This window comes from Schistocerca serialis, chromosome 2 (genome assembly GCF_023864345.2).
Source record: "Schistocerca serialis cubense isolate TAMUIC-IGC-003099 chromosome 2, iqSchSeri2.2, whole genome shotgun sequence".
NCBI lineage: Eukaryota > Metazoa > Arthropoda > Insecta > Orthoptera > Acrididae > Schistocerca > Schistocerca serialis.
The window spans coordinates 288733867-288761502 of NC_064639.1; the positions used below are offsets into that span (position 1 = coordinate 288733867).

General features: G+C 44.7%; 1 protein-coding gene across 1 annotated transcript in view; it reads right to left on the bottom strand.

Moving 5' to 3' along the window:
- Positions 1 to 27636, bottom strand: part of LOC126455913 (homeobox protein unc-4 homolog) — a 476524-nt gene that overhangs the window by 161530 nt on the left and 287358 nt on the right. The window contains exons 7-8 of the mRNA XM_050091671.1: positions 19740 to 20026; positions 3471 to 3662 (exon numbers count right to left, since the gene is read on the bottom strand). Coding sequence (XP_049947628.1) covers positions 3471 to 3662; positions 19740 to 20026 — 479 coding nt within the window. The remainder of the gene's footprint in view (positions 1 to 3470; positions 3663 to 19739; positions 20027 to 27636) is intronic.

A 27636-nucleotide genomic window follows, 5' to 3' on the forward strand; every position in this document is an offset into this window, starting at 1 on the left:
TTGGATGAGCGTAGAAATCTAATGAACTTATGAGTTTCCTGCTATACCGTGAACTGTAGTGTCTTCACGCTTTGGAACCAGTGGTTCTCTTTTGACCTTAACAATGATAGTGATTTCTCTCGCAGGTAAAACAATAATACTGGATCTACAAATTCAGGGGCGTAATGGCAATGACAAATTACTATGGCATATAACGGTCACATGTTTCTCGTATTGTTAATACACTATTGTATAATGAATTTAGAGTAGTCCGTACGTATGTTCTTGCACATAGGGACAGTAAATATGCTTGCTGATGTTGTGATCCACATGGATACGAAGGACAATGTTGCTGAACAAGTCTAGAGAGCATTCTTATTCTCAACATGAATTACAACAAATTCCAGTAAATCTGCTTGCTGATGTTGTGATCTACATGGATACGAAGGACAATGTTGCTGAACAAGTCTAGAGAGCACATGAGTTACAACAAATTCCTCTGTTAATATTAATTCCATAAATCGTGCTTTATTCATCTTTTGTGCTCAGTGAAATCATCCTCACATGTACCTAAATATGTCTATATTTCTACTAGATGAAGGGGAAAAAATGTTGATTTAAGGTTCTACATGTTTTTCTGAAACGACATCCAGTAGAGGTTTAGGACCACTGGTAACGTAAAACCTTGTTGTTGGTTACAAACAGATCTGATACGAACTTGCTGCCATTTAACACGATGGGTCGAAAATGTGAATAAGACGTAAACGAAAAAATTTTTTTATTGCCATGTGATTTTTGGCCCTCGGCTACGGTTTAGGCATAATTTTGCATTTTTCTTTGTTTATTATTTCGTCTCATCCAACGAGAGGAATCATCACAGCTTGTGATGGTAGTTGTTCAAATCTGTAATGTTCACTACTTCGGAAAGTTATGAGTAATGTCCTTTATCTCTGATAAACTTAGCCGCTGTGGGAACTGAAACGCTGCCACAAGCAAACACTATCAGTTCGATACGTATTTACATTATTTGCCTTGATATACATTCCGTTTTCATTTTCACTCTTCTTTATGCCGATGAACACCCTTTCACAATAAATGGGCTTCAAAGTTTGGCCGCTCCTTTTTTCAGGGACTTCTGCCGCAATGTTACCTGAATACAAAGTTGATATTGCCGAAGACATGATGGGAGCATTTCATACTTACGGCAGTTTGTTAAATTTTGCTCTATTCAGTGTTCCGTGCCTGGTATACCCTTATTATCATGTTTCTTTTCTGAGCCCTCTATGTAAATGAAGGCGTAAAGGTGAAATGTGCCGACCGCTGTGGCAGAGCGGTTCTAGGCGCTTCAGTCTGGAACCGCGTGACCGCTACGGTCGCAGGTTCGAATCCTGCCTCGGGCATGGACGTGTGTGATGTCCTTAGGTTAGTTAGGTTTAACTAGTTCTAGGGGACTGATGACCTCAGATGTTAAGTCCCATAGTGCTCAGAGCCATTTGAACCATTTAAAAGGTGAACGGTATTAGTGACAGAATGAAAAATGTATGTGCCAAGAGACACGCCAACATTAAATGCAATGAATAGATGGTGCCCTATTGATCGTAAATATTTAAAGAAAATCACTTTTCACAGCTGCTAATAGAACAAACTATTTGACACCACTTTAGACAGAAACAATAATCATCAGATAACCTGTATTGTAACGGAAAGAATACAAGAGATACGTTTGCCCCTCTCTTACTCTCACAGTAACGCGTTGAGTATGTTCACGAAACTGTTATAACATAAATCCAACAGATACATATAAAATTTTTATAACGTTCTATATCGTATCTCTCTTACTATTACGTCAATATTAAAAAGTAAATTATAAAAAGTAATTCTGCGTCACTGGAAAAAAATATATAGGCTAGCACCAGGTAATGGAAACAGACGGTTTTCGCGCATTTAAAGGAAAGGGTTAAATGTAACACATTTTCTACAGTATTACCTGTCGTCAAGAGTCAAATACATTTGTGCAATTGAGTGACCTCAGTATACTGTCCATTTCTGTATTTGCTGCTGCTAAGTGTGTGAGCTCAGCATAGTGACGAGTTGGAAAACTAATACAGCTTGTGGTCTAAGGGTTAGTATTGCTGCCTCTAGCTCGCGGGGTTTCGGGTTCGATTTCGGCCGGGTAGAAGATTTTCTTCGCTCGGGTGGACGTTTGTGTTGTCATCATTTCATCTCAGTTTCAGCGTCCGGACAACCCATAAGATTATAGTGTGTTTGAAGTTCCTAGTTACCTTTATTTTAGCAAAGAGTCTAGTAAAAGACTATTTTATAAAGAAGAACCCAACGCAAATGCAAAGACGAAAATGAAGAATTAAAACACCTAAATGGGAACACAGTCTAAGACTTTCCCCACACATTTAAAGCTAATAAGGAGGACACAAGATAATCCGCAATACTGTGAATGTGGCGGTATAACAACAGGAGCCAGAAATGACGCAAAACAGAAAACGGAATTCTTACAGCTGTTTATCAGTTATCGCCAACTGTCAGCCACTAATAAGGTAAGTTCCCTTCATGAAAATTATATCTTAATTTTAAAAACAGTAATAATGGTTTTTCAATAAATGTAGTCTTACTCCGTAAACCCTAAAAATTACATTAAAATTATTCGAAAAAAAATATTTCTTTTGTTGGACGGTTTCGGTCTTCTATAAAGACATTAGATTGTTTTTCACTTCTTGGTGACAGCAGAAGACTGTAGCGTGGAGCAGGCCGCTCTGGAGGGTGTGTGGAACACTGCTTAGTGGAGGCGTGTGGAATACTGCAGTGGCCTCCAGAACGGCCTACACCAACGAGTAAAAGATGTTTTTCTTGAGGCTATGTTCCAAAAATCCCTAAAAAGTGCCTCAAATACTGAGAGATGACTGTGGAGCGGAACCCTATAAGCCAACTAAAAAAAAAAAAAAATTTTAATAAGAACGGTAACAATGGTATTTGACTGTTTGATGAAAATCTTCTGCCCAGTATCTTGTTTAGTTTTATTCTATTTGCAAATGCCCTCCCTACACAAACCAAAAGGTTTTCCTGCGTAGAATACTGTGACCGAAGTGGCAGACCACTTGCCCGCGAAAGGCAAAGGCCCCGAGTTCGAGTCTCTGTCCGGCACACAGTTTTAATCTGCCAGGAAGTTTCATATCAGCGCACACTCCGCTGCAGATTGAAAATCTCATTCTGGACAATGCACTATGTCACCGAGCCACAATTGGCTTGAAGAACATTCTGGAGGGTTCAGCGAATGATCTGGCCACTCAGATCGCCCGATATGAATCACACCGAACATTTATAGAACATAATTGAGAGGCAACTCTTGTAGAAAATCCTTCACCGGTAACACTTTCGGAATAATGGACGCAGCATGGCTCGCTATTTCTGCAGGGGACTTGTGACGACTTGTTGAACATAGCGCCAAGTGGCCAGAAAATAATCACAAGGGTACTCACGCGTCCGAGAAGCCCGGGAACAGGTGGTGTCCGAAGGCGGGCAGCACTGCGGGCCGTAGGGACGCGGCGGCGGCGGCCGCGGCTGCTGCGGCGGCGGAGTGCTCCTGCAGCCCCGGGGGCAGCGCTGGCGACGGGGGGCGGCCAGAACCTCCGGAGGCAGAGCCCGCCCCCGGCGAAGAGGGCGCCGACACGCTGCCACACAAACACCACGTCAGTCTAGCTGCTGGTAAATATGTACGGTGTTCCACGCGGTAGCATCTCTGGACCATTATTGTTTACTATCATTATCAATACGCCAGATAAGCTCCTTCTCGGAGCTAACACGGCACCGGACCATGACACAATTCCTATTAAATTTTACTTTGAGTACGCTGTCTGCTGAAGTGATACAGAAAGAAAACGTTGTCCATTTGGAAGACATCGGATGTGCTGTTTTATTTGAGTCAAAGATTGGAAGAGCTTTGTAAGATTTGCAATTGAAGTAGTAGGCATACATAAGATTTATCCTGAATGATTAGGAAAAGTGCCAACCAAACGATTATTCGTGTCAGTGTGCGCAAGTTTATCAGACTGCGAGATCGTCCTTGCCAGCCGCTGTGGCCGAGCGGTTCTAGAAGCTTCAGTCTGGAATCGCACTGCTGCTACGGTCGTAGGTTCGAATCCTGCCTCGGGCATGGGTATGTGTGATGTCCTTAGGTCAGTTAGGTTTAAGTAGTTCTAAGTCTAGGGGACTGATGACCTCAGATGTTATGTCCCATAGTACTTAGAACCATTTTTCGAGATTGTCCTTCTGCCTTGTAGGTTATCCTCTTTTACTACACATGTAGACCTTAGACTTTTCCATAGCATTCACATTACGTTGACGGAGCCAAGTCAACCATTATATTCAGCCCTTACGAAACGAGTGTGCTATAAATCAATGCAACTAAATTCCGATCACAGATCCTAACAGCTGGTGAAGTTACGAATCCGATGACTACAATCACGCTTCGGTTATGTATACCAAGCAAGTACACAAACTTTATACGCAAATCTCTGCCAGTAAACTAATTATGCGTGAAATTTTGATACTATCATTAAGTCGCGGAACGCTAGGACTAACAGTGATGTCAGAATAAATGATTATTATAAATCAATTTTATTAAAAATCACAATATCGCACTGACCGTTTCCAATCAAATTTTGTTTGCGGTCCACGCGGTCGCGGAGAGAGACGATTTCTACGCTAGGTAACACATGAAGAACGTAGCGCTAGAGATGAAAAAATCCTCGCCCCCGCGATAAAGACGTAAAATTGATAGGTCAGTGCAGCTTCCCTGCAGGTTGGCTATGTTTTTAGTCACGACAGCATACTACCCACGTTACAAAACGGCCGGAAACACCGTGTCCCCTCTGATTTGTTTATCGATTGTATTTGATTCGTTTATCTTTCGTTAATGCGGCTTATTCGTCCTTCATTAACGCAAGTCTGCTGCCAGAAGGTTAATAACCTGCGTATCTTGATGTCAGACTTGCCAAGTCCAGCCTTGCTACTAATTTGGTCCCCTAGCGAGGATATAGCATCGACGGACGCGAGTAGATATGACGTCCAGCTGCGGTCGACACTACGATCTTCAAGCTACATACTCTTACATGTTGTCGCTGAGCTGGTAAGTGCTAGAGTCTACGTCATCCCTTGCAGCAAATTTCTGCAACTTTCATGGCCACTTCACAACTCTCATTTTCCTGTGTGAATTTTTTAGATGACATCGTGATCGTCTTTGATTGTAAAGTTATTTGTTTATGAAATCCGCTGTCGTAATTTAGGAGGTATGGCAATTTTAAATGGAGTACTGCTAACTACAAAAACAGAGTGTGTATACAGAATGGGACTTAACACCATGCCACGCATGTGACAGCTATATAGGGTGAATCGGCTGCCCCTACCTATGGGTTTTAGGAAACCTGCAACGCCTTGAAAAACCACGTGCGAGAATTTGACATTCTCTTGCTTGCTACGCATAAACTATTAGTCCTACACAAAAAATTAAATGGACCTTTTTTGTAGGTAATTTAATGTAGTTAAATTTTGTATTGGGATACGTTTTGGGTGGAGATCATAGTTTTCGAGATATTCAGGAAATACGCATTTGAAGCTCAATTTTATGCATTTCCCTTGATTGATTCAAAAACTACAGCCTCTAGCGAAAATGAATCCCAGCATAAAATTTAACTACATTAAATGTCCTACAAAATGGTCCGATTCATTTTTTCTGTGGAACTAATACAGGTTAGTTTGTGCATAGAGAGTTACAGGGTGTGAAAATTTTGCTTGTGGTATTTGATGGGGTTCTGGATTTAATAAAACCTTTCGGCAAGGGCAGCTGATGGTTGATTGCTTGGTTGATTTGGAAGAGGGAACCAAACAACGAAGTCCCATTGGACGAGGGAAGGATGGGGAAGGAAATCGGTCGTACCGTTTCAAAGGAACCATCCCGACATTTTGCCTGAAGCGATTTAGGGAAATCACATAAAACCTATACCAGGATGGCCGGTCGCTGGTTTGAAACGTCGTCCTCCCGAGTGCTAATCCACTGAGGGGCAGCTGAATCAGCCTGTGTAATAAAATACAGAGCTAACAATAATTACGACGTCAGATATTTTCTAAAGTTTGGACGTGTGCTGAATCACAGTGGGATGTGGGTGACGGGGAACGAGTGATTTGGGGTGACGAATCACGCTACATCCTGTGACAATCCGATGGAACGGTTTGGGTTGGCGAACACGTGGAGACCGTTACCTGCCATCTTATGTAGTAGAGATGGATAGTTCGCGAACTAACGGGTCCAAAGGAACAGTTCACCTAGATGAACGGTTCACCAAGGTGAACGGAACGAATTCTAAGGAACGGTCCTTCATAGTTCACTTCGGCCGCCGCTTTCTACTTACAGTTCCCGGGAACGGGAAACGGTCTGTCTCGTTCCCCAACGGCACGTCGGCCGGTCCCGTCTGTCTCGGTTTCGGTCTCGCTCGGCCGGACTCGTCCTTCTTCCCGTGGCCACTCGTCGCAGTTCGGCTGCCGACTGCTCATAGTTCAGTATTGAGTTGTTGTTAGTTTCGTTCGCGTCGCACGCCCGTTCTAGATCTGTTTCAAACCTTTTTTGAACTTACGTAAATTATATAAAAATTACGTGGTACGTAATACATACATCTTTTCAGGTAACAAAACGGCGTATCAGCTTACTTCACTATTTCGATAAACAGCAGAAGAAATAATAGTAAAAATGCAAGATTTTTTTGTTATTATACATGCAAAGGACGTGAGCACGACACATACAAGTGGCCATTATCCGTCTTTTTTTATCCAAGGTAAAAGAGCATGTTCATTGTTATGGAAGCAGACTGACTTTCAACCGAATGCAGCCCGCGCTTCGTAATCGAGTGTATAGTGTCACGTTTTGTACAGAGAATATGATAACTCCTACAATATTATTTCAGTGATACAGGGTGGCGCACGAAAAATCGGCCCGAGTGCTACACTTCTCATTGTCGCTTACCAATCGTCATCTCTTGTTTCGAAGTTGTTTCCATTAGCTTATTTGTTATTTCTTCAGTGTGTAATTGTTACATGTTTATCTGTCCTGCTCGTAGCGGTCAACAAGTCGTGCGAAACTGGCGAGCAGTCTGTACTCGGGGCCAGTTTCTCGTGCGCCACCTTACATTATTTCACTGCGATCATCCACATAACGCTACAGTTGGCTAAACGAGATGTTTTGCAGAATCACGAAAATTACAAGTGCGTGAGAACTCTGTTATGAATAAAAACTCTGTACTCCAGGAGGGAGGCAAGTGCCCCCTCTTTGCGTCTTCCATATTCAGTCACCTAGGCTAGTAATTTTCAATTTTTCATGAGAACCATATACCAAACACAGTGAACGGTCAACGAATAAAAATGAACGGTTCCGAAAAAAGAGCCATCACCAGTGAACTAGTTCCCAAGGATGAACGAGTTTGCCCATGTCTATTATGTAGAGCCGACAGTGCAGTATGGAGGAGGCCGTGGTACGGTTTAGGGGTGTTTTTTGTGTTTAGAATGTGTTCCCCTTACGGGGTTTAAGAAAACGCTAAACGCGGAGCTATGTCAACGCATTTAGCAGGATTGTGTTCAGCGTACAGTAGAGGAACAGTCTGGATATGCGACTGTTTGTATCAGCATGACAGTGCACCCTGACGCAATGGAACTGCTTTGGGGACGAGTTAGAACAACGACTTCTTTCCAGAGACATAGTCCGACGTCACTACTTTCTTTAGTTTCGGCTCTTGAGGAGTAATGGCTTGCCATTCCTCCATAAACATTCAGAAACTTCAACGGCAGTGTCTCCAGCAGAATTCAAGCCGCCATAATGAGGAAGGGTGGACACACCCTATACTAACGTCAACTAATAGGTGCCCTGATACTTCTGATCAGATAGTGTATTACTTCCTCCCACATACGTCTCGCGAAATGATCACAACGAGAAAATACGAGAAATTAGAGACGACAGGGACGCTTAGTGATGATCATTTTTCCCACGCGCCTTTCGCTAATGGGGTAGGGCAACTGACCAGGACAGAGGGGCGTATAGTGGTACGAGGAATACCCTTCGCCACGCACTATTACGTAGCTTGCAGATTATACAGCGGGTGATTCAAAAAGAGAGGAGAAATATCAATATTTTGTTACAGACAAACTATAAAAGGTAGAAACACACTGAGCATGTCACTGCATAGAGGAAGGTTCAAAGTTTTGACACAGCTGCATTTTCTTTTTTTTAGCAACATGGCGACCAAACCGAAAGAGAAATGATTTTGTGTGCTAGAATTTGCGTGAAGTCAATATTTTGTTCATGTGCAACGTGCATCCCGCCGTCGATTCAGCAAGAAGCATAAAAAAGTGTTGCATGATGGTTGCATTTGCAAATGTAGAAGCACTGGTCGGCCACACAAGCGTGATGAAAATGTCGAGCGTATCCGAGGTGTGCTCACACGAAGTCCTTGGAATTCCACAAGATGGGCAGGCCAGAGAACTCAGCTTCCTCAAACAACTATGCGGCGTGTTCCGAAACGACGCCTGCATATGAAGCCTTACAGGTTGCATTTACTGCAGCAATTACGCCTCAAAGTGCCAAACAGAACTAACGAATTTTCCATTTCACTTCTCCACCATATATGGCAGAGGACACTTTTTCCAATGGTCTCATCTTTCCGGACGAATTGACGTTTCATATATCGGGTAAAGTAAACCACCCTAGTGTAACAAAATTCTGGTGTCGTCTTCGAACATGAAATAATCTCGCCAAAACTGAATGTGTTTTGCGCCGTTTCTGTTCACAAAGTTAATGGACACCTTTTTGTGGAGGAAATTGTGACTGGAATATCGTACCAGCACAAAAATCAGTTGTTTTCTCAACTTCAAAAAGCTTCCACTGATTTCATTTTTATACAAGACAGCGTCCAGCCTCAGTTTCACCTTGAAGTGCGACGTTATCGTAACAACACCATCCAACAACGTGGAATAGGAAGAGGTGGACAACAAGATCTTGTTCACTGCTCTTGACCTCCCATGTCGCCAGACCTCAGACCTTGCAATTTTTTCCGTGGGGAGTACACGAAAGAGAGAGTCTTTGTCCCACCTACGTCAGCTGCTTTTCAAGAGGTGAGAAACTGAAGTTTTGAAGCAGAGACCAGTTGATTCGTGTGTGGAACGAAATGGATTATCGTTTCGATGTTTCTCAAGCAAGGCATGGTGCTCGTGTTGAGTGTATGGTACAGCGTCTATGCGAAAATAAAACTTTGAACCTTGCTCTGTCCAGTGACATGCGTAATATGTTTCTACCTTTCACAGTTTGCCTGTAATAAACAACTGAAATCTGTTCTTTCTTTTGAATCACTTTGTATATGTAGACGTGTAGGAACTGGTGCGCTACTTGCCATGTAGTCCATGGAACTGGCTGGAGCGGTATGTGGTGATGCCAGACTGCCTACGGCGTTACTGGTTCGCGCGCAGCGCCGCATAAACACTTGCGTCCTACGTGTAACACCGTGTACTTTAAACAACGGTGTTTTTTTTCCTTTCTGTGGAGTACTTCTGCCCTCCACGTTCTACTACACCTACGGCATAAGCCGCCGCGTGACATTTAGCCTTCCCATTCTGCTATCTTTACAAGTGTTGATGTCCGATGAACTGCACCCGTCCCCTGTCACTTTTAACTCGCGGGCGTGGCTCGGGCAACTGAAACCTGACCCTTTGTTACGCGTGGTCGCGTTTGATACGGCGACAGGCCGGAAAAAAGTAAAGGAGAAGATAAACAGAGCGCTGCCGTCCCCGGTGAGCTAACACGCGCTGGCCTTTCAAACCGAGTTACGTGTGTTTCGTCGCTTTTGGCCGCGACCGCGCGGCGTTCAAAGTCCGGAGCTGCGCATATTTGCTCGGTCGCGGGACCCCCCAGTCTGTGCGTCTGTCGCGACGGCCGCGTCAGAAGCGGCGCCCGCAAACACCGGCGCCCAGCAGACGAACGCCGCCCGCAGCGACAGATTGTGTTTGCAAATAAAGCCGTAACCCGATTGCATGTTTGTCGCTGTGTCCGGCGGAGGCGAGCCACGATCCGGCCGCGATTGATGTCTGCCCGCTTTGATGTGACGGAGCAGCGGTACACCGCAAGTGCCGCCGGTACGCACTCGGGCAGGAGCCTGGATGGGATGACGCCGCCGGTTTTAACAGCAGCTGGCGTCAGTGCCTGGCACAGCTTTCTCTCATACACACGGGCTGTCTGTAATATTCGCACATCCGCAATTTTTAATAATTTTTGACGTCAACTTTTAACAATGAATACGTGAAGATAGTAACTGTTCTCGAGTGCCCGGCCGGTTGGCCGTACGGTCTAACGTACTGCTTTCCGGGCGGGAAGGAGCGCCTGGTCGCCGGCACGAATCCGCCCGGTGGATTTGTATCGAGGTCCGGTGAACCGGCCATTCTGTGGATGGTTTTTAGGCGGTTTTCCATCTGCCTCAGCGAATGCGCGCTGGTTCCACTTATTCCGCCTCAGCTACACTATGTCGGCGATTGCTGCGCAAACAAGTTCTCTTCGTACACGTACACCACCATTACTGTACCACGCAAACATAGGGGTTGCACTCGTCTGGTGTGAGACGTTCCCTGGGGGGCCACCGGTTGCCGAACCGCACAGTAACCCTGGGTTCGGTGTGGGGCGGCAGAGGAGTGAAGTGGACTGCGGTAGTCGCCGTGGGGTTGTGGACCACTGCGGCTGCGGCGGGGACGGAGCCTCTCCGTCGTTTCTAAAAAATGGTTCAAATGGCTCTGAGCACTATGGGAGTTAACATCTAAGGTCATTTGTGCGGTTCTAGGCGCTTCAGTCTGGAACCGCGCGACCGCTACGGTCGCAGGTTCGAATCCTGCCTCGGGCATGGATGTGTGTGATGTCCTTAGGTTAGTTAGGTTTAAGTAGTTCTAAGTTCTAGGGGACTGATGACCACAGATGTTAAGTCCCATAGTGCTCAGAGCCATTTGAACCATTTTTTGAACATACAATACAATACAACTGTTCTCGAAAGAACAGATACCGTTGATGACCATGCAGCTTCTCTAGAATAAATGATAATTAACTGAAACCCTCAGCTGCCGACAGGTGTAGTTGATATACCTCGATTGGGACAGCTGAAAATGGGTACCCAGACCGGGACTCGAACCCGGTTAACATACAATACAATACAACTGTTCTCGAAAGAACAGATACCATTGATGACCGTGCAGTTTCTCTAGAAAAAAAGATAATTAATTGAAACTCTCAGCTGCCGACAGGTGATGTTGATATACCTCGATCGGGAGAGCTGAAAATGTGTACCCCGACCGGGACTCGAACCCAGGATCTCCTGCTGAGTAGGCAGACGCTCTATGCATCTGAGCCATCGAAGACACAGATTATAGCGCGACTGCAGGGACTTATCCCTTGCACGCTTCCCGTGAAACCCACATTCCCAACTGTCCACAATCTACATGCGTAATGCTCCCAATAGATATTTGCCCATCCACTCATTACTCGCGCCAACTAAGGTGACGATTCCCGTAAGAGTTTGGTCAAGTATGTAGACTGCGGACAGTTGAGAATGTGGGTGTCACGGGAAGAGTGCAAGGGATAAGTCCCTGCAGTCGCGCTATTCATCTGTGTCCTCGGTGGCTCAGACGGATGCCGGCACGGTAGCTCAGCGTGTTCGGTCAGAGGGCTGCGTGCTCTCTGTAATAAAAAAACAGAGTCAAGGAATCAACGATCAACTTTAACGGATGTCTTGTGACGTCCGCCCAGACCAAACGTAACGAACTATATCGAACAAAAAGATGGATAGAGCGTCTGCCATGTAAGCAGGAGATACCGGGTTCGAGTCCCGGTGGGGCAAACATTTTCAGCTGTCCCAATCGAGGTATATCAACACCTGTCAGCAGCTGAGGGTTTGAATTAATTATCATTTACAGTGAAATACTTTGAATGTTATATCTTTGTCACTGTATTATCATATCGATTACATCCCGTGTAATAGCATGGATAGCCGCAGAAATTTAAAGGGGGGTGGAGGAGGAAGGCACAAGTCCGAAATTACTGTTTTTGACACAAACTGATTGCTCAGTTTCTAGACATCTGATATCACAAGAACTATATCTTGAAACGTGACACAACCTTGTGTCTCACAGAGTTGTTAGTTATCCATGTTGTCTGAGAATTCTGTAACGAATGAAGACACCGTGTTCCATGCTCAGGGGAGGGGGTGAGGGTAGTGCATCCTCTTGCCCGGGGTTGTGCGGAGACAGACTTCTGACAAGGCAAACTGCCCACCGCGTTCCCCGCAGATTTAGTAGTAAGATGGTCCAGTAGATAACCCGTCAAAACCTGAACACAGATCAAGAACGAAACCAGGAACAAGGTTACTGAACTGTACAAAGCAAAATAGAATTAGTGAACGGTCAAAACTCAAAATGTGTAATGGCGAGCTAATTTGAATAGCTACGGCGTCGTTGTTAGACAAGGGGAGACAGTGTTCAAATCTCTGTCGCGCCCCTTTTTTTTCCCACAAAATTATCAACCGTCCGTCACTCACTGACGGATCTGTTTACTGTATTCGTTTGCAACAGCGAGGTACAACGAAGGGACCTCCAGACGTACATACAACCTATTTGTTCTACACAACCACCACATGTTATCACTCTTGCGGTCCGTTTTGGAAGTTTTGACTGTTCAATTCCTTTATTATAACACAGTTAACACCCTTTTATTTCTTGATTTCATTTCTGTGACATGTCTATGCGACATTTTGTTTGCTCTCACTATTCATTACAAGCCGACCGCTCTGGAAGATCGGTTCTAGGCGGTACAGTCTGGAACCGCGCTGCTGTTACGGTCGCAGGTTCGAATCCTGCCTCGGGCATGGATGTGTGTGATGTCCTTAGGTTAGTTAGGTTTAAGTATTTCTAAGTCTAGGGGACTGATGACCTCAAATGTTAAGTCCCATAGTGCTTAGAGCCATTTGAAACATTTATTCATCACATTTACTTGCGACGGTAATATTTCTCACCACATGACTCAGATTCCATAACGAATATACAGGGTTATTGCAAATGATTGAAGCCATTTCACAGCTCTACAGTAACTTTATTATTTGAGATATTTTCACAATGCTTTGCACACACATACAAAAACTCAAAAAGTTTTTTTAGGCATTCACAAATGTTCGATATGTGCCCCTTTAGTGATTCGGCAGACATCAAGCCGATAATCAAGTTCCTCCCCATCAATGAGTTCGAAAGCATCGTTGATGCGAGCTCGCAGTTCTGGCACGTTTCTTGGTAGAGGAGGTTTAAACACTGAATCTTTCACATAACCCCACAGAAAGAAATCGCATGGGGTTATGTCGGGAGAGCGTGGAGGCCATGACATGAATTGCTGATCATGATCTCCACCACGACCGATCCATCGGTTTTCCAATCTCATGTTTAAGAAATGCCGAACATCATGATGGAAGTGCGGTGGAGCACCATCCTGTTGAAAGATGAAGTCGGCGCTGTCGGTCTCCAGTTGTGGCATGAGCCAATTTTCCAGCATGTCCAGATACACGTGTCCTGTAACGTTTTTTTCGCAGAAGAAAAAGGGGCCGTAAACTTTAAACCGTGAGACTGCACGAAACACGTTAACTTTTGGTGAATTGCGAATTTGCTGCACGAATGCGTGAGGATTCTCTACCGCCCAGATTCGCACATTGTGTCTGTTCACTTCACCATTAAGAAAAAATGTTGCTTCATCACTGAAAACAAGTTTCGCACTGAACGCATCCTCTTCCATGAGCTGTTGCAACCGCGCCGAGCCGGCCGAAGTGGCCGCGCGGTTCTGGCGCTGCAGTCTGGAACCGCGAGACCGCTACGGTCGCAGGTTCGAATCCTGCCTCGGGCATGGATGTGTGTGATGTCCTTAGGTTAGTTAGGTTTAACTAATTCTAAGTTCTAGGGGACTAATGACCTCAGCAGTTGAGTCCCATAGTGCTCAGAGCCATTTGAACCATTTGAACCGCGCCGAAAATTCAAAGCGTTTGACTTTGTCATCGGGTGTCAGGGCTTGTAACAACTGTAAACGGTAAGGCTTCTGCTTTAGCCTTTTGCGTAAGATTTCCCAAACCGTCGGCTGTGGTACGTTTAGCTCCCTGCTTGCTTTATTCGTCGACTTCCGCGGGCTACGCGTGAAACTTGCCCGCACGCGTTCAACCGTTTCTTCGCTCACTGCAGGCCGACCCGTTGACTTCCCCTTACAGAGGCATCCAGAAGCTTTAAACTGCGCATACCATCACCGAATGGAGTTAGCAGTTGGTGGATCTTTGTTGAACTTCGTCCTGAAGTGTCGTTGCACTGTTATGACTGCCTGATGTGAGTGCATTGCAAGCACGGCATACGCTTTCTCGGCTCCTGTCGCCATTTTGTCTCACTGCGCTCTCGAGCGCTCTGGCGGCAGAAACCTGAAGTGCGGCTTCAGCCGAACAAAACTTTATGGGTTTTTCTACGTATCTGTTGTGTGTCGTGACCATATGTCAATGAATGGAGCTACAGTGAATTTATGAAATCGCTTCAATCATTTGTAATAGCCCTGTATTGTACGACAGTAATTGCAAAGGCTGCAGAAGGAGAACACACGTGAATGAATGGACGGACAGTTCATAAGTTTGTGAAAAAAATGGGGCACTAGGGAGATTTGAACACAGATCTCCCGCTCTGCAGTGCAACACCGTGCGCACACAATGACAATCCCCTCGATGTTGCACATATTGGAATTTGGACGGTTGATTGTTTACATTTTGCTTCTTCTTTCACAGTTCATACTTGATTGCGTTCAGTTTTTGAGTGGGCCATTTTACCACTAAATATAACGGGTGTGCGATGGGAAGTTTACCTTGTGAGGAAGAGGCATTATACGAAGCCTGGGGCTCTCGGTAGGGTAAGTAGCTTTTCTCGGGTAGCATACAGGTGGTAAGAGGCATGAAGGCGTGTTGGCTTACTGCTGCTCATTGGTCTGTGCATCATTCCGTAGAACTGTTACAGGATGACTAGTTATAGCTGTAGTTTCTAGCTATTTTTAAGCAGCACATTAGTTTCGTAAAAGAAAGTAGGCTAGTGTCAGTGTGAGTTATCATCGACTGATCACTTCCTTTACGTAATTTTGTGTGTTGTTTAATATTTGAACAGCACAGTAATTATTGTGCAACATAAAAGATGAGTTCACTCTACGAAAGGTGAATGTCACTTGTTGTCCTTCTATTGCACATTACTATTCTATAATCTAGTAAAAAGAAACTTAAAATGCCTCAACTGATAGGACAGTAATTGCAACTGCTTATTTACAAGAAAAAGGTCGCAATGTTAATGTTTTCAAAGTTAACTGGCTTTTAATGTCTTCGAACAGAAACTCGAAACAGTTAAAGATTCACATCTGCTTATGTTTCATTATGAAAGCCGCATGGGGTAGCCGTGCGTTCTCAGGCATCTTGCCACGGTTCGCGCGGCTACCCCCGTCTGAGGTTGGAGTCCTCCCTTGCGCATGGGTGTATGTGTTGTCCTTAGCGTAAGTTAGATTAAGTAGTGTGTAAGCCTAGGAACCGATGACCTCAGTAGTTTGGACCCATAGGAACTCACCAATTTCCAAAAAAATGTCATTATGAAAAGCAGTTCTGACTGCAAAAATTATTGAAATTGTACTTGTTTGAATCATCTTGGTTTTCAATAAAGTGAACGTGAAAAGTCTCTTGCTAAATTCAGCTAATGTGGTCTAAATGATTTTTTTTTCATTTGTTAATTTAGGACTGACGAGAATTTTCTTCAGAAATATTTTCGGAAAGTAAGGCTCCTCACTCGGCTTCGAATAGGCCACAGCCCTATGAAGCATGGCTTCCTGCTCCGGCGAGAGGACCCTCCAATGTGTGGTGCTTGCGGCGTCCAGGTCACTGTGCGCCACGTTTTATTGGATTGCGTTTTATTTTCTGACCAGCGGGCCGCGGCTGACTTGCCAGCGGACCTGCCATCTCTTTTAGGCAACACTCGGACGAATGTGGCTAAAGTTTTAAAGTTCTGTGCCCTGTCAAATGTTTTTACAAAGATTTTAGGGAGAGGATTTTAATTTGCTCATTGTGTGACAAGCTCGCCAATATTTTATGTAAGTGGCCAGCCAATAACAATTTCCTGTGACATTCTTGTTGCTATGTTTCCCCTTTCCTTAGGTTTTACTTTCTTATGTAGCATTTTCCTTCTTTTGCTGCTTTCTTTGAGTGTGTGCTTTAGTTTTCTTAGGTCTGTCCACATTCGTTTCTTTTAATGTGTGTCAGGGCGCTGATGACCTCGATGTTGAGCGCCTATAAGCCCCAACACACCACCACCACCATCTTTTGGTCCTCCCCCAGTTCTGAATACCGGCACTGTTGATTAGAGAATTATTTAAAACTGACTCAAGTAGTGAGGTTTTAATCAACGTGTTTTGACAACGACCTCAATACTATCCACTACATGCGGTAGTTTGGACAGGAATTGGACTACGCTTAACTTTTATTTTTTGAATTATAATCATTAAAGTAATCCCTAAGTCAGGAATAGTTTCGTTAAATCATCAATAGTGTTAAAGTGTCACACTGTTAGATTTTTTCATGTGCACAGCTTACGCGTCTGTAGCAACTCAAGGTTGGACTCTTTTTATGTTAAAATTAATGATATGTGGACAGTAACTCCACAGAATAGATAAGTTTTATCAATGGCAGATGACAATTCGGTAGTTAAATCCTCCACGAGGATTACCTCTGCCAATCACGTGTGGAGTTACGACATGCCCGCTTTTTCATGCACTAGCGAGGTGTCGCAGTAGTTAGATAACCTAATTCACATTCGGGAGGACGACGGTTCAAATTCCGGTCCGGCTATCCAGATTTTAGTTTACCGTGATTTCCCTAAATGTCGGGATGGATCCTCTGAAAAGGTCACGGCCGATTTCCTTCCCCATCCTTTCGTAATCCGAGCTTGTGCTCTGTCTCTAATGACCTCGATGGACGGAACGTTAAATCTAATCTTCATTCCTTCGTCACCTTTTCAAGGTGTTCGTGTCACACTCCTACGTTCGAACTGACAGTCGACACCACTCAGTGGAACCAGGACCACCTCTGCAGATGTCTGACGCTGCTGTGGATGACACGTCAGGAGCAATAAAGTCTCTTGGACCATGACCATTCACCCCGGAAGATTCACTAGCAACTAAGACAACCGATCGTGTAAACCTACATTCTCTAATATATGGTCACTTGTGTTCCCTTGTATAACTGCACATTATGTATGATGCAGCCAGTTTCTGTCCGCTCACTTGTTACAGTTTCAGGCTGCCGCATGGTCTGGAAGGTCACAGTGAGACGGAAGGAAACTAACACGGCATTCGAAAAGTGACAACTTGTTGTATTTCACCGTGCGAAGGGTCGCATTTACAGAGCTATTGCTAGTTTCCTGACTATACACAGAATTACGGTTGGGATATGGTAGGACGATTTGAGAACAAGGACTGCATAGAATCTGTAAAATAAATAAATAAAATAAATCACCCACAGAACCTAACTGAAAGCGAAAGACAGTTGAGAACTTCTGGCCGTCAGCCTTCTGATTGCTCTCGTGTGCCAGCCTCGTCATCATCTTAGAGTAGCATGTGCACCTAACGTTCTCAATTCCCTTACTTTTTTACGATCTACAGCTCCCTCATGTATCATGTATGATATTGCTTGGTGTCTTAGCACATGCGCTGTCATCGTGTGCCTTCTTTTTGTATTTTCCACATGTTCCTCTCCTGGCCGATTTGCGAATAATGTCTTCATTTCTTATTTTATCAGTCCACCTAATTAAAACATTCTTCTATAGCGTCATATCAAACGTTTCGATTCTCGTCTTTTTGTGTTTTCGCTCAGTCTATGTTTCACTTCCATACAATGTTGCGTTGCAAATGTACACTCTCGGAAATTTCTTCCTCAAATTAGGGCCGATGTTTGATAGTAAAAGACTTCTCTTGTGCCGGTACGTCCTCTTTGCCTGTCATATTCTGATTTTTATGTCCTTCTTCCTTCGTGCGTCATGTGTAATTTTGCTTCCAAGGTGTCGGAATTCCTTCACTTCGACTACTTCGTGGTTTCCAATTTACATGTTATGTTTATCACTAATCTCATTTCTGCTACTCATTACCCTCGTGTTTCTTCGGTTTACTCTCAGTTCATATTCTGTTCTCATTAGGCTATTAATCCCGTTCAAACGGACCTGCAATTCTTCCTCACTTTCCCTGAGGATAGCAATGCAATCAGCGACTCTTATCATTGATAACCTTTCACTATGAATTTTATTCCTATTCCTGAACCTTTCTTTGATTACCTGCATTGCTTCTTTGACGTATAAATTGAACAGAAAGGGTGGAAGAGAACATCTTTTATATTTTCTGTATCTTATTCTTGTCAACACTTTGGGTACATGGGCTATTAAGCTGACTGTAGGACATTTCTCGTCCTCATCTGTCCTTGCTATCTACGGGATTGTGTGTGGATGATATTCTTCCCAAGTATTATGGCATCTCACTGGACACACAGATTCGAGAAACCAACTTGAGTAGTCGTTTAGTTGCCGCTTTACCCAATGGTTAGAAATTCCAGAGGAATGTTATATACGCCTACGCCCCTTCCTTGCTCGCAATTCTTCCAAATCTCTGTTCAACTCTGACTAATACTCGATATCTCCCAAATTATTTGTTCTTCTGTGACTTCATAAGATAGTTACCAGCCTCACATAGGCTTTAATATCACCCGTTAATCAATAAAGAGGTTAAGCATAACCTATGAGTAAGTGCATCTAAAATGCAGTCTAGCTGCTGCAAGAATGTTACAAGCGAGTAAGTAACCAACTGTCCGGAGATTAGCAGGAAGAAGGATACACCGGAAGAGCGGCAAGGAAAAATCCATCTATAAAGAAAGTAAACCGATGTATTACGTTGGTGCGTTCGTTCGTAGCATTTTTCCTACAACAGATACACATAATGGAGACTTCAGTAATCAATAACGTATTCTCCTTCACTTTTACAACAGTGTGCGAACGCTAGGATGACTTTCCGATTTTGTAACTGCAGAAATCGCGTGGTTTTGAGGCAAAGAACTCATCGAGTCAAGTTCGGAGATCATTTTCATCCGGAAGGGAAGTTCCTCGGAGGTTGTTCGATAGAGCGCCCAAAAGGAGAAAGTCTGAGGATGCAAGATCAGGAGAATGAATTGTGTGCGGAATCCAGCTCCTGTACAGTGTTCTTTGTCAGTCTAGCAGAATACGGGCGTTATCGTTTACACAGTCTTCCTGGTCGTTGTTCTTGGCTTGTCATTTTCTTGCCTTGCTCTCTCCAGTGGCATTACTCCCCTACACTGGGCAAATGTTCTGGCTGTCTCCGCTGCCGTCATCCCCCTACTAAGCTCAAACAGAAGAATATATCAGAAATGTTCCGATTTTCCACTTGGCAATTCATTTTCAAACTTCCAGAGCTCCACTCATTATTTCCAGATGACAAAATGACAATATGCAAATAGCAGCAGTGAACTACAAATAAAAAATGACGGTCGATAAGTAAACCCATGGCAACAGGAATACCAACATGCAAAACAAAAACGCTACGAACTTATGCACCGACCTAATATGTGGGCGATGACGGCGGTACCCACCTGGGACTGTAGGACGCGGGCAGCGAGTTGGCCTCTGCGCCCGCCGCCGCCCCCGCCGCTGACGCCTCCGCCAGCAGGGGAGGCAGCGGGGGCGGCGCCTCCGTCTGCTGCGCCGGCGCGGGGGCGGAAGCGGACGCGGAGCCGGGAGCGCCTGACGCGCCGACGTCGGCGTCCCCAGCGTCGCTGCAGCTCAGCGGAGACCGGCTCGTGTCCGCGTGCACCACTGGCGCAGACGTCGACGCCGCCTCCATGTCCTCTACAGGGCTCGCTCCCTCACGGGACTCCACCTGCGCCCAACCAAAATCCAAGTGGACTCTTGAGCCGGCCATTGTAAGGCTGTGTAAGTAACGAGGAGAAGGCCAACCGATTCGGCTATTGAGCAAGTCACTTGTGTACAACCAAATGGAAAAGACTTGTTTTTGAGAAAACCACATTAAAGTTCGTGAAGAGCAGTCAACTCAGAATTGACAAGATCGGTAGAAAATCAAAAACTGAACACTTTTCTTCATTCTACAATAACGGAAAAACAAATCGCAACACCAAAAACTAATTAACGTAGAGTAATGAAATTTCGGGAATACATATGTCTAGTTAACATAGTTAAGTGATTAACATTGTCAGATCGAAGGTTAATGTCAGCGTGAAATGAGCCATTGCAAATGTGAAATGCTGGTGCATAATAACCGGTGTAACCACCAGAATGTTGAACGCAAGTATGCAAACGTGGATGCACTGTGTTGCACAGGTGCTGGATGCCAGTGTATGGGATGCAGTTCCACGCCTGTTGCACAAGGTAGATCAATATAGGGAAGGTTAATGATGTTTGTGGATGACGCTGGAGTTGTCGTCCAATGATGTCCAATATCTGGTCGATTGGAGACAGATATGGTAATCGAGCAGGCCAAGGCAACATGTCGACACACTGCAGAGCATGCTCAGTTACAACAGCAGTATGCTCGCGAGCGTTATCCTGTTGGAAAACACCCTCTGGAATGCTGTTCATAAATGACAGTACAACAGAACGAATCACCAAATTGACGTTCAAATTTGCTTGCAGTCACGGCGCGTGGGATAACCAGGAGGGTACTCCTGCTCTCATACGAAATCACAGCCCAGACCACGACTCTAGGTGTAGGTCCAGAGTGTCTGCACGCAGACCGGTTGGTTGCAGGTCCTCAACTGGACTCCTTGTAAACAAAACACGGTCATCACTGGCTCATAAACAGAACCACCTCTCGCTCGCAACCAATGAAGGCGCAAATGGCGCTGGGGTCAGCAGAAAGCACGCTACAGGGCGTTTGGGTTCCAGCTGAAGTAATCGATTTGTAATAGTTCGTTGTGTCGCTGTGGTGCCAACTGCTGCTCAGACTGCTGCTGCAGATGCAGTACGATGCGCCAGAGCCACACGCCGAACACGGTAGTCTTCCCTCTTGCTACATGGCCGTCCGGAGCCAGATCATCTTGCGAACGTTCTGTCTCGTGGCCACAGCTACCAGCAGTCATGTCCGGTGGCTACAATCCTGTCAAGTCTTCCTGCAATATAGGAACATCCAGCCTCTCGTAGCCCTACAACGTGACCTCGTTCAAACTCAGTAAGGTGTTGTCGCCTTAAACGCATTTTTTATTATCTCCACCTCACCATGTCCAATCTCAAAGATAACTAACGCTGACGACCGTTACAGCGTGTATTTAAAGCAAATGTAATTTGCATCCTCAAAGTGGCGATAGTAGTGCCACTTTTATACGACAGGCGCGAAATTTGAACAGATATCATTTTCAGAAATAGAAACACGCCTGCCAACTTTCCTTTACGTCGCACAACTCCTCCTTCGTGTTGCGATTTTCTTCGTCAGTGTATATGGGATCGGCAAACATATATTTTCCTGGAAAGAGCCTTTTTTTACTGTCGCGTATATTCCTGTAAGATGAATGCTGTACAATGATTGCCTCGTTTTGGTGTAGCGACCAAAGCATTTGGTTGAGGAGCAGAGAACCTGTGTTCCAGTACCAAATGCATTCATCCTCTATTTTTCATTTGTATTTTTTTCCGTTTAGAAACTGGTAGGAATATGAGAATTAATAAAATAAGGAAGGCAAATAAATTTTTCAAATAATTTGAAATAGTAAATTTTGAGCCTCTTTATATGAAAACAATTCTATATGCTTGGAAGTCGAACGTTCGATGCAATTTACCGGATAAAGGAGAAAAACGAAACCTGGCGCATCATAAAATAATTTATTCGTACACGACGTAATATTGCATCACAGTGTCTGTAAAACTGTTGGCCAATGTTCTCCCGTTCTTATAAAGAACAGATGATTAATTGGGTCCTCGGGGTATGCAGGACGTTAACTGTTTAACCGACTCGTTAATAAATGATTACGTCACCTGCTACAAATCCGGTAAATTACAAATTAAATTTACAAAACATATCTTCAGAATGTATTAAATAAAAAAATTAATTTAGACTTTTTTGATGCCTAGGCAGGAATTTTTTTTTTTTTTTGCCTTATAACAAGTTTTGTTATCCTTTGCCGTCCAGTGTGCCCGAGCGGTTCTAGGCGCTTCATTCCGGAACTGCGCTGCTGCTACGGTCGCAGGTTCGAATCCTGCTCCGGGCATGGATGTGTGTGATGTCCTTAGGTTAGTTAGGTTTAAGTAGTTCTAAGTCTAGGGGACTGATGACCCCTGAAGTTAATTACCATAGTGCTCAGAGCCATTTGAAACATTTTGGTTGTCCTTTCATTTTTTTTCTCATAAATTACAGTGCGCTAACTAATTCAGTAGTGCTTTAGAGGTGATTCAATTGTGTAGCGAAAAAACTTGTGACCTAGGCATTAAAAAAATTTATATCATATAATACATTAAGACTACTGTCTCCTCTCCGCTGTCAGGCCTGATATATTTAGGACATTTTAAAATCAAACGTCACTGACAAAAAGTTTTGCCCTACACTGGATTCCTGGGGTGGATAAACAATACTGCCATATATTTATAAATGGCGAGCGTCAACCCAATTTTTTGGATATTTGTGGTAAGGTTTCATGGGACCAAACTACTGGGGTCATCTGTCCCGAAGCTTACGCACTACTTAAGCTAACTTAAACCAACTTACGCTAAAGATAACACACACACCCATACCCCAGGGAGGGCTCGAACCTCCAACGGGGGGAGCTGCGCGGACCGTGAGAAGGTGCCCTAGACCGCGTGACTACCCCGCGTCAGCCGATTACCACGGTAGTAATAGTACCACCGAAACGTACACCTGTTTCCCAGCAATGTCTACATTTACATCTACATGGATACTCTGCAAATCACATTTAAGTGCCTGGCAGAGGGTTCATCGAACCACCTTCACAATTCTCTATTATTCCAATCTCGTATAGCGCCCGGAAAGAACAAACACCTATATCTTTCCGTACGTACTCTGATTTCCCTTATTTTATCGTTGTGATCGTTTCTCCCTATGTAGGTCGGTGTCAACAATATATTTTCGCATTATTGGGAGAAAGCTGGTGATTGGAATTTCGTGAGCAGATTCCGTTGCAACGAAAAACGCCTTTCTTTTAATGATGTCTAGCCCAAATCCTGTATCATTTCTGTGACTCTCCCATATTTCGCGATAATACAAAACGTGCTGCCCTTCTCTGAGCTTTTTGTAAGTACTCCGTCTGTCCTGTCTGGTAAGGATCGAACACCGCGCAGCAGTATTCTAAAAGAGGACGGACAAGCGTAGTGTAGGCAGTCTCCTTAGTAGGTCTGATACATTTTCTAAGTGTCCTGCCAATAAAACGCCTTCCCCACAACATTTTCTCTGTGTTCCTTCCAATTTATGTTGTTCGTAATTGTAATATCTAGGTATTTAGTTGAATTTTCGGCTTTTAGATTCGACTGATTTATCGCGTAACCGAAGTTTAACAAATTCCTTTTAGCACTCATGTGGATGATCTCACACTTTTCCTTATTTAGGGTCAACTGCCATTTTCCGCACCATTCAGATATCTTTTCTAAATCATTTTGCAATTTGTTTCGATCTTCTGATGACTTTATTAGTCGATAAACGACAGCGTCATCTGCAAACAACCTTAGACGGCTGTTCATTTTGTCTCCCAAATCGTTTATACAGGGTGTTACAAAAAGGTACGGCCAAACTTTCAGGAAACATTCCTCACACACAAATAAAGAAAAAATGTTGTGTGGACATGTGTCCGGAAACGCTTAATTTCCATGTTAGAGCTCATTTTAGTTTCGTCAGTATGTACTGTACTTCCTCGATTCACCGCCAGTTGGCCCAATTGAAGGAAGGTAATGTTGACTTCGGTGCTTGTGTTGACATGCGACCCATTGCTCTACAGTACTAGCATCAAGCACATCAGTACGTAGCATCAACAGGTTAGTGTTCATCACGAACGTGGTTTTGCTGTCAGTGCAATGTTTACAAATGCGGAGTTGGCAGATGCTCATTTGATGTATGGATTAGCACGGGGCAATAGCCGTGGCGCGGTACGTTTGTATCGAGACAGTCTTCCAGAACGAAGGTGTCCCGACAGGAAGACGTTCGAAGCAATTGATCGGCGTCTTAGGGAGCACGGCACTTCCAGCCTATGACTCGCGACTGGGGAAGACCTAGAACGACGACGACACCTGCGATGGACGAGGCAATTCTTCGTGCAGCTGACGATAACCCTAATGTCAGCGTCAGAGAAGTTGCGCCTGTACAAGGTAACGTTGACCACGTCACTGTATGGAGAGTGCTACGGGAGAACCAGTTGTTTCAGTACCATGTACAGCGTGTGCAGGCACTATCAGCAGCTGATTGGCCTCCACGGGTACATTTCTGCGAATGGTTCATCCAACAATGTGTCAATCCTCATGTCAGTGCAAATGTTCTCTTTACGGATGAGGCTTCATTCCAACGTGATCAAATTGCAAATTTTCACAATCACCATGTGTGGCCTGACGAGACTCCGCACGCAATTGTACAATCACGTCATCAACACAGATTTTCTGTGAACGTTTGGGCAGGCATTGTTGGTGATGTCTTGATTGGGCCCCATGGTATTCCACCTAAGCTCAATGGAGCACGTTACCATGATTTCATACGGGATACTCCATCTGTGGTGCTAGAACATGTGCCTTTACAAGTACGACACAACATGTGGTTCATGCACAGTGGAGCTCCTGCACATTTCAGTCGAAGTGTTCGTACGCTTCTCAACAACAGATTCGGTGACCGATGGATTGGTAGAGGCGGACCAATTCCATGGCCTCCACGCTCTCCTGACCTCAACCCTCTTGACTTTCAATTATGGGGGCATTTGAAAGCTCTTGTCTACGCAACCCTGCTATCAAATGTAGAGACTCTTCGTGCTCGTATTGTGGACGGCTGTGATACAATACGCCATTCTCCAGGGCTGCACCAGCGCATCAGGGATTCCATGCGACGGAAGGTGGATGCATGTATCCTCGCTAACGGAGGACATTTTGAACATATCCTGTAACGAAGTGTTTGAAGTCACGCTGGTACGTTCTGTTGCTGTGTGTTTCCATTCCATGATTAATGTGTTTTGATGAGAAGTAATAACATGAGCTCTAACATGGAAAGTAAGCGTTTCCGGACACATGTCCACATAACATATTTTCTTTCTTTGTGTGTGAGGAATGTTTTCTGAAAGTTTGGCCGTACCTTTTTGTAACACCCTGTATAGATAATGAACAGCAAAGGGCTTATAACCCTACCTTGGGGAACGCCAGAAATCACTTGTTTTACTCGATGACTTTCCGTCAATTACTATGAAGTGTGACCTCTCTGACAGGAAATCACAAATCCAGTCACATAACTGAGACGATATTCCATAAGCACGCAATTTCACTACAAGTCGCTTGTGTGGTGCAGTGTCGAAAGCATTCCGGAAATCCAGAAATACGGAATCGATCTGAAATCCCTTGTCAACAGCATTCAACACTTCATGTGAATAAAGAGCTAGTTGTGTTTCATAAGACCGATGTTTTCTAAACCCATGTTGACTGTGGTCAATAGAACGTTTTCTTCGAGGTAATTCATAATGTTCGAACACAATATATGTTCCAAAACCCAGCTGCATATCGATCTGTAATTAAGTGTATTACTCCTACTACCTTTCTTGAATATTGGTGTGACCTGTGAAGCTTTCCAGTCTTTGGGCACGGATCTTCTGTCGAGCGAGCGGTTGTGTACGATTGCTAAGTATGGAGCTACTGCATCAGCATACTCCGAAATGAACTAATTGGTACACAGTCTGGACCACAAGACTTGCTTTTATTATGTGATTTAAGTTGCTTCACTACACTTCTACCCACTGGGATAATGTTATTATGGAAATTGTTGAAATTAAACTAGCAACTGATCCCGTAAATAGAGGAGCAGGTTTTTGCATAAATTATTCTTAGAATCCCTCTCTGTCTTTGCTCAAGTAACAAATGGACGCAGTAAATGCTACTGGCTCACCAGCTGGTGATGAATATTCACTATCGATAACTTCTGACGTTGGTCATCTTTGGTTGTGTTGTGGCATTAGTTGTTTACGATGTGTGTTTGTGGGGGGAGGGGGTGTCTTTCTGCATACTCGGCCAGCTCAGGGTTTAATTTATACTACTGGAAAAAGAAAGAACATCTTGACGACTAAGGCATGCTATACTTACACGTGACAACGAGGGGGCAGTTAATGCGATGATCAAACACGCAGCGCTGCCGACAATCGAGGAACAGCGATATCACCCGGAAATGTTGCAAGCTTCGGAGCAGATGTTCAGCTCAAGAGGCAGTAGTAGCCAGTTTCCGTCTGTGTCTGCAACATTGTCAGCATGCTGCGACAGCATTGGCGTGAACCGTTTCTGCAACTGACAGAGATTGAGCGAGAGTGTATAGTGGGTCTGCGGGAAGCTTGATGGTCATATAGCAGAATTGCGCTACACGTGGAGCGAGAGATCTCCACGGCGCATCGATGTTTTCACCAGTGGTCAGCAGAAGGCGCACATCCCTGGCAGCTTGCGTTCGGACAGCGGCAACGCACAAATGCACCTCAAGAGCGTCACATCTGACCAAGTGCCGTATTGGACCGCACCAAGACTTCACAACAAAATAGTGACACTGTTGCTACGAGGGCATCAGCGAGGGCTATTCGCAACTGTCTCTGTGCAGAAGGGCTGCCCTTCTGCGTGCCTTTAGGACATCTTCCGATCACGCCCCAACATCATGCAGATCGCTTCTAGTGGTGTCGCGATAGGCGCTTATGGAAGGACGATCGAGGACTACTTCAGTGATGAGTGAGTCGCTTCTGCTTTGGTGCCAATGTTGGTCGTACGCGTGTGTGGCGTCGTGCAGGTGAGAGTGTATACGACAGAGGCACACAGGGCCAACACATGGCTTCATAGTATGGGGAGCGATGTCTCATAACGGATGTTATTCTCTGGCGATCGAAGAGGCAACACTGGACAGTGCACGGTACATCCAAAACACCATTCAACCCGTCCTGTTACCATTCCTGTGCGATGTGCTTTTCCAAGATGGCAGTGCACGTCCACATGTATCCCGTGACACCCAGCCTGCTCTCCACGGTGTACGTCAACTGCCATAGCCAGCACGATCCCCAGTTCTGTCTCCCACCGATCATGTTTGAGACTGAATGAAAGGTTGTAAGTGGGCTGCTTCTGTGTTGGCAGCGCCGTGTAGCGCTTTGCATTGGATCTCTGACTGCGCTTTCTTTGTAAGAGACTCTTTGGCTGGTTGGACTCGTTGTTGGAAGTTAATCGCCAGTAGTGTTGGGCAGTTGGAAGTCAGTGATGGAAGTACTGTTGGGCAGTTGGAAGTGTACAGCCAGCAGTGATGGATGTTATAAGTAAGAAGTTAGCATTGAT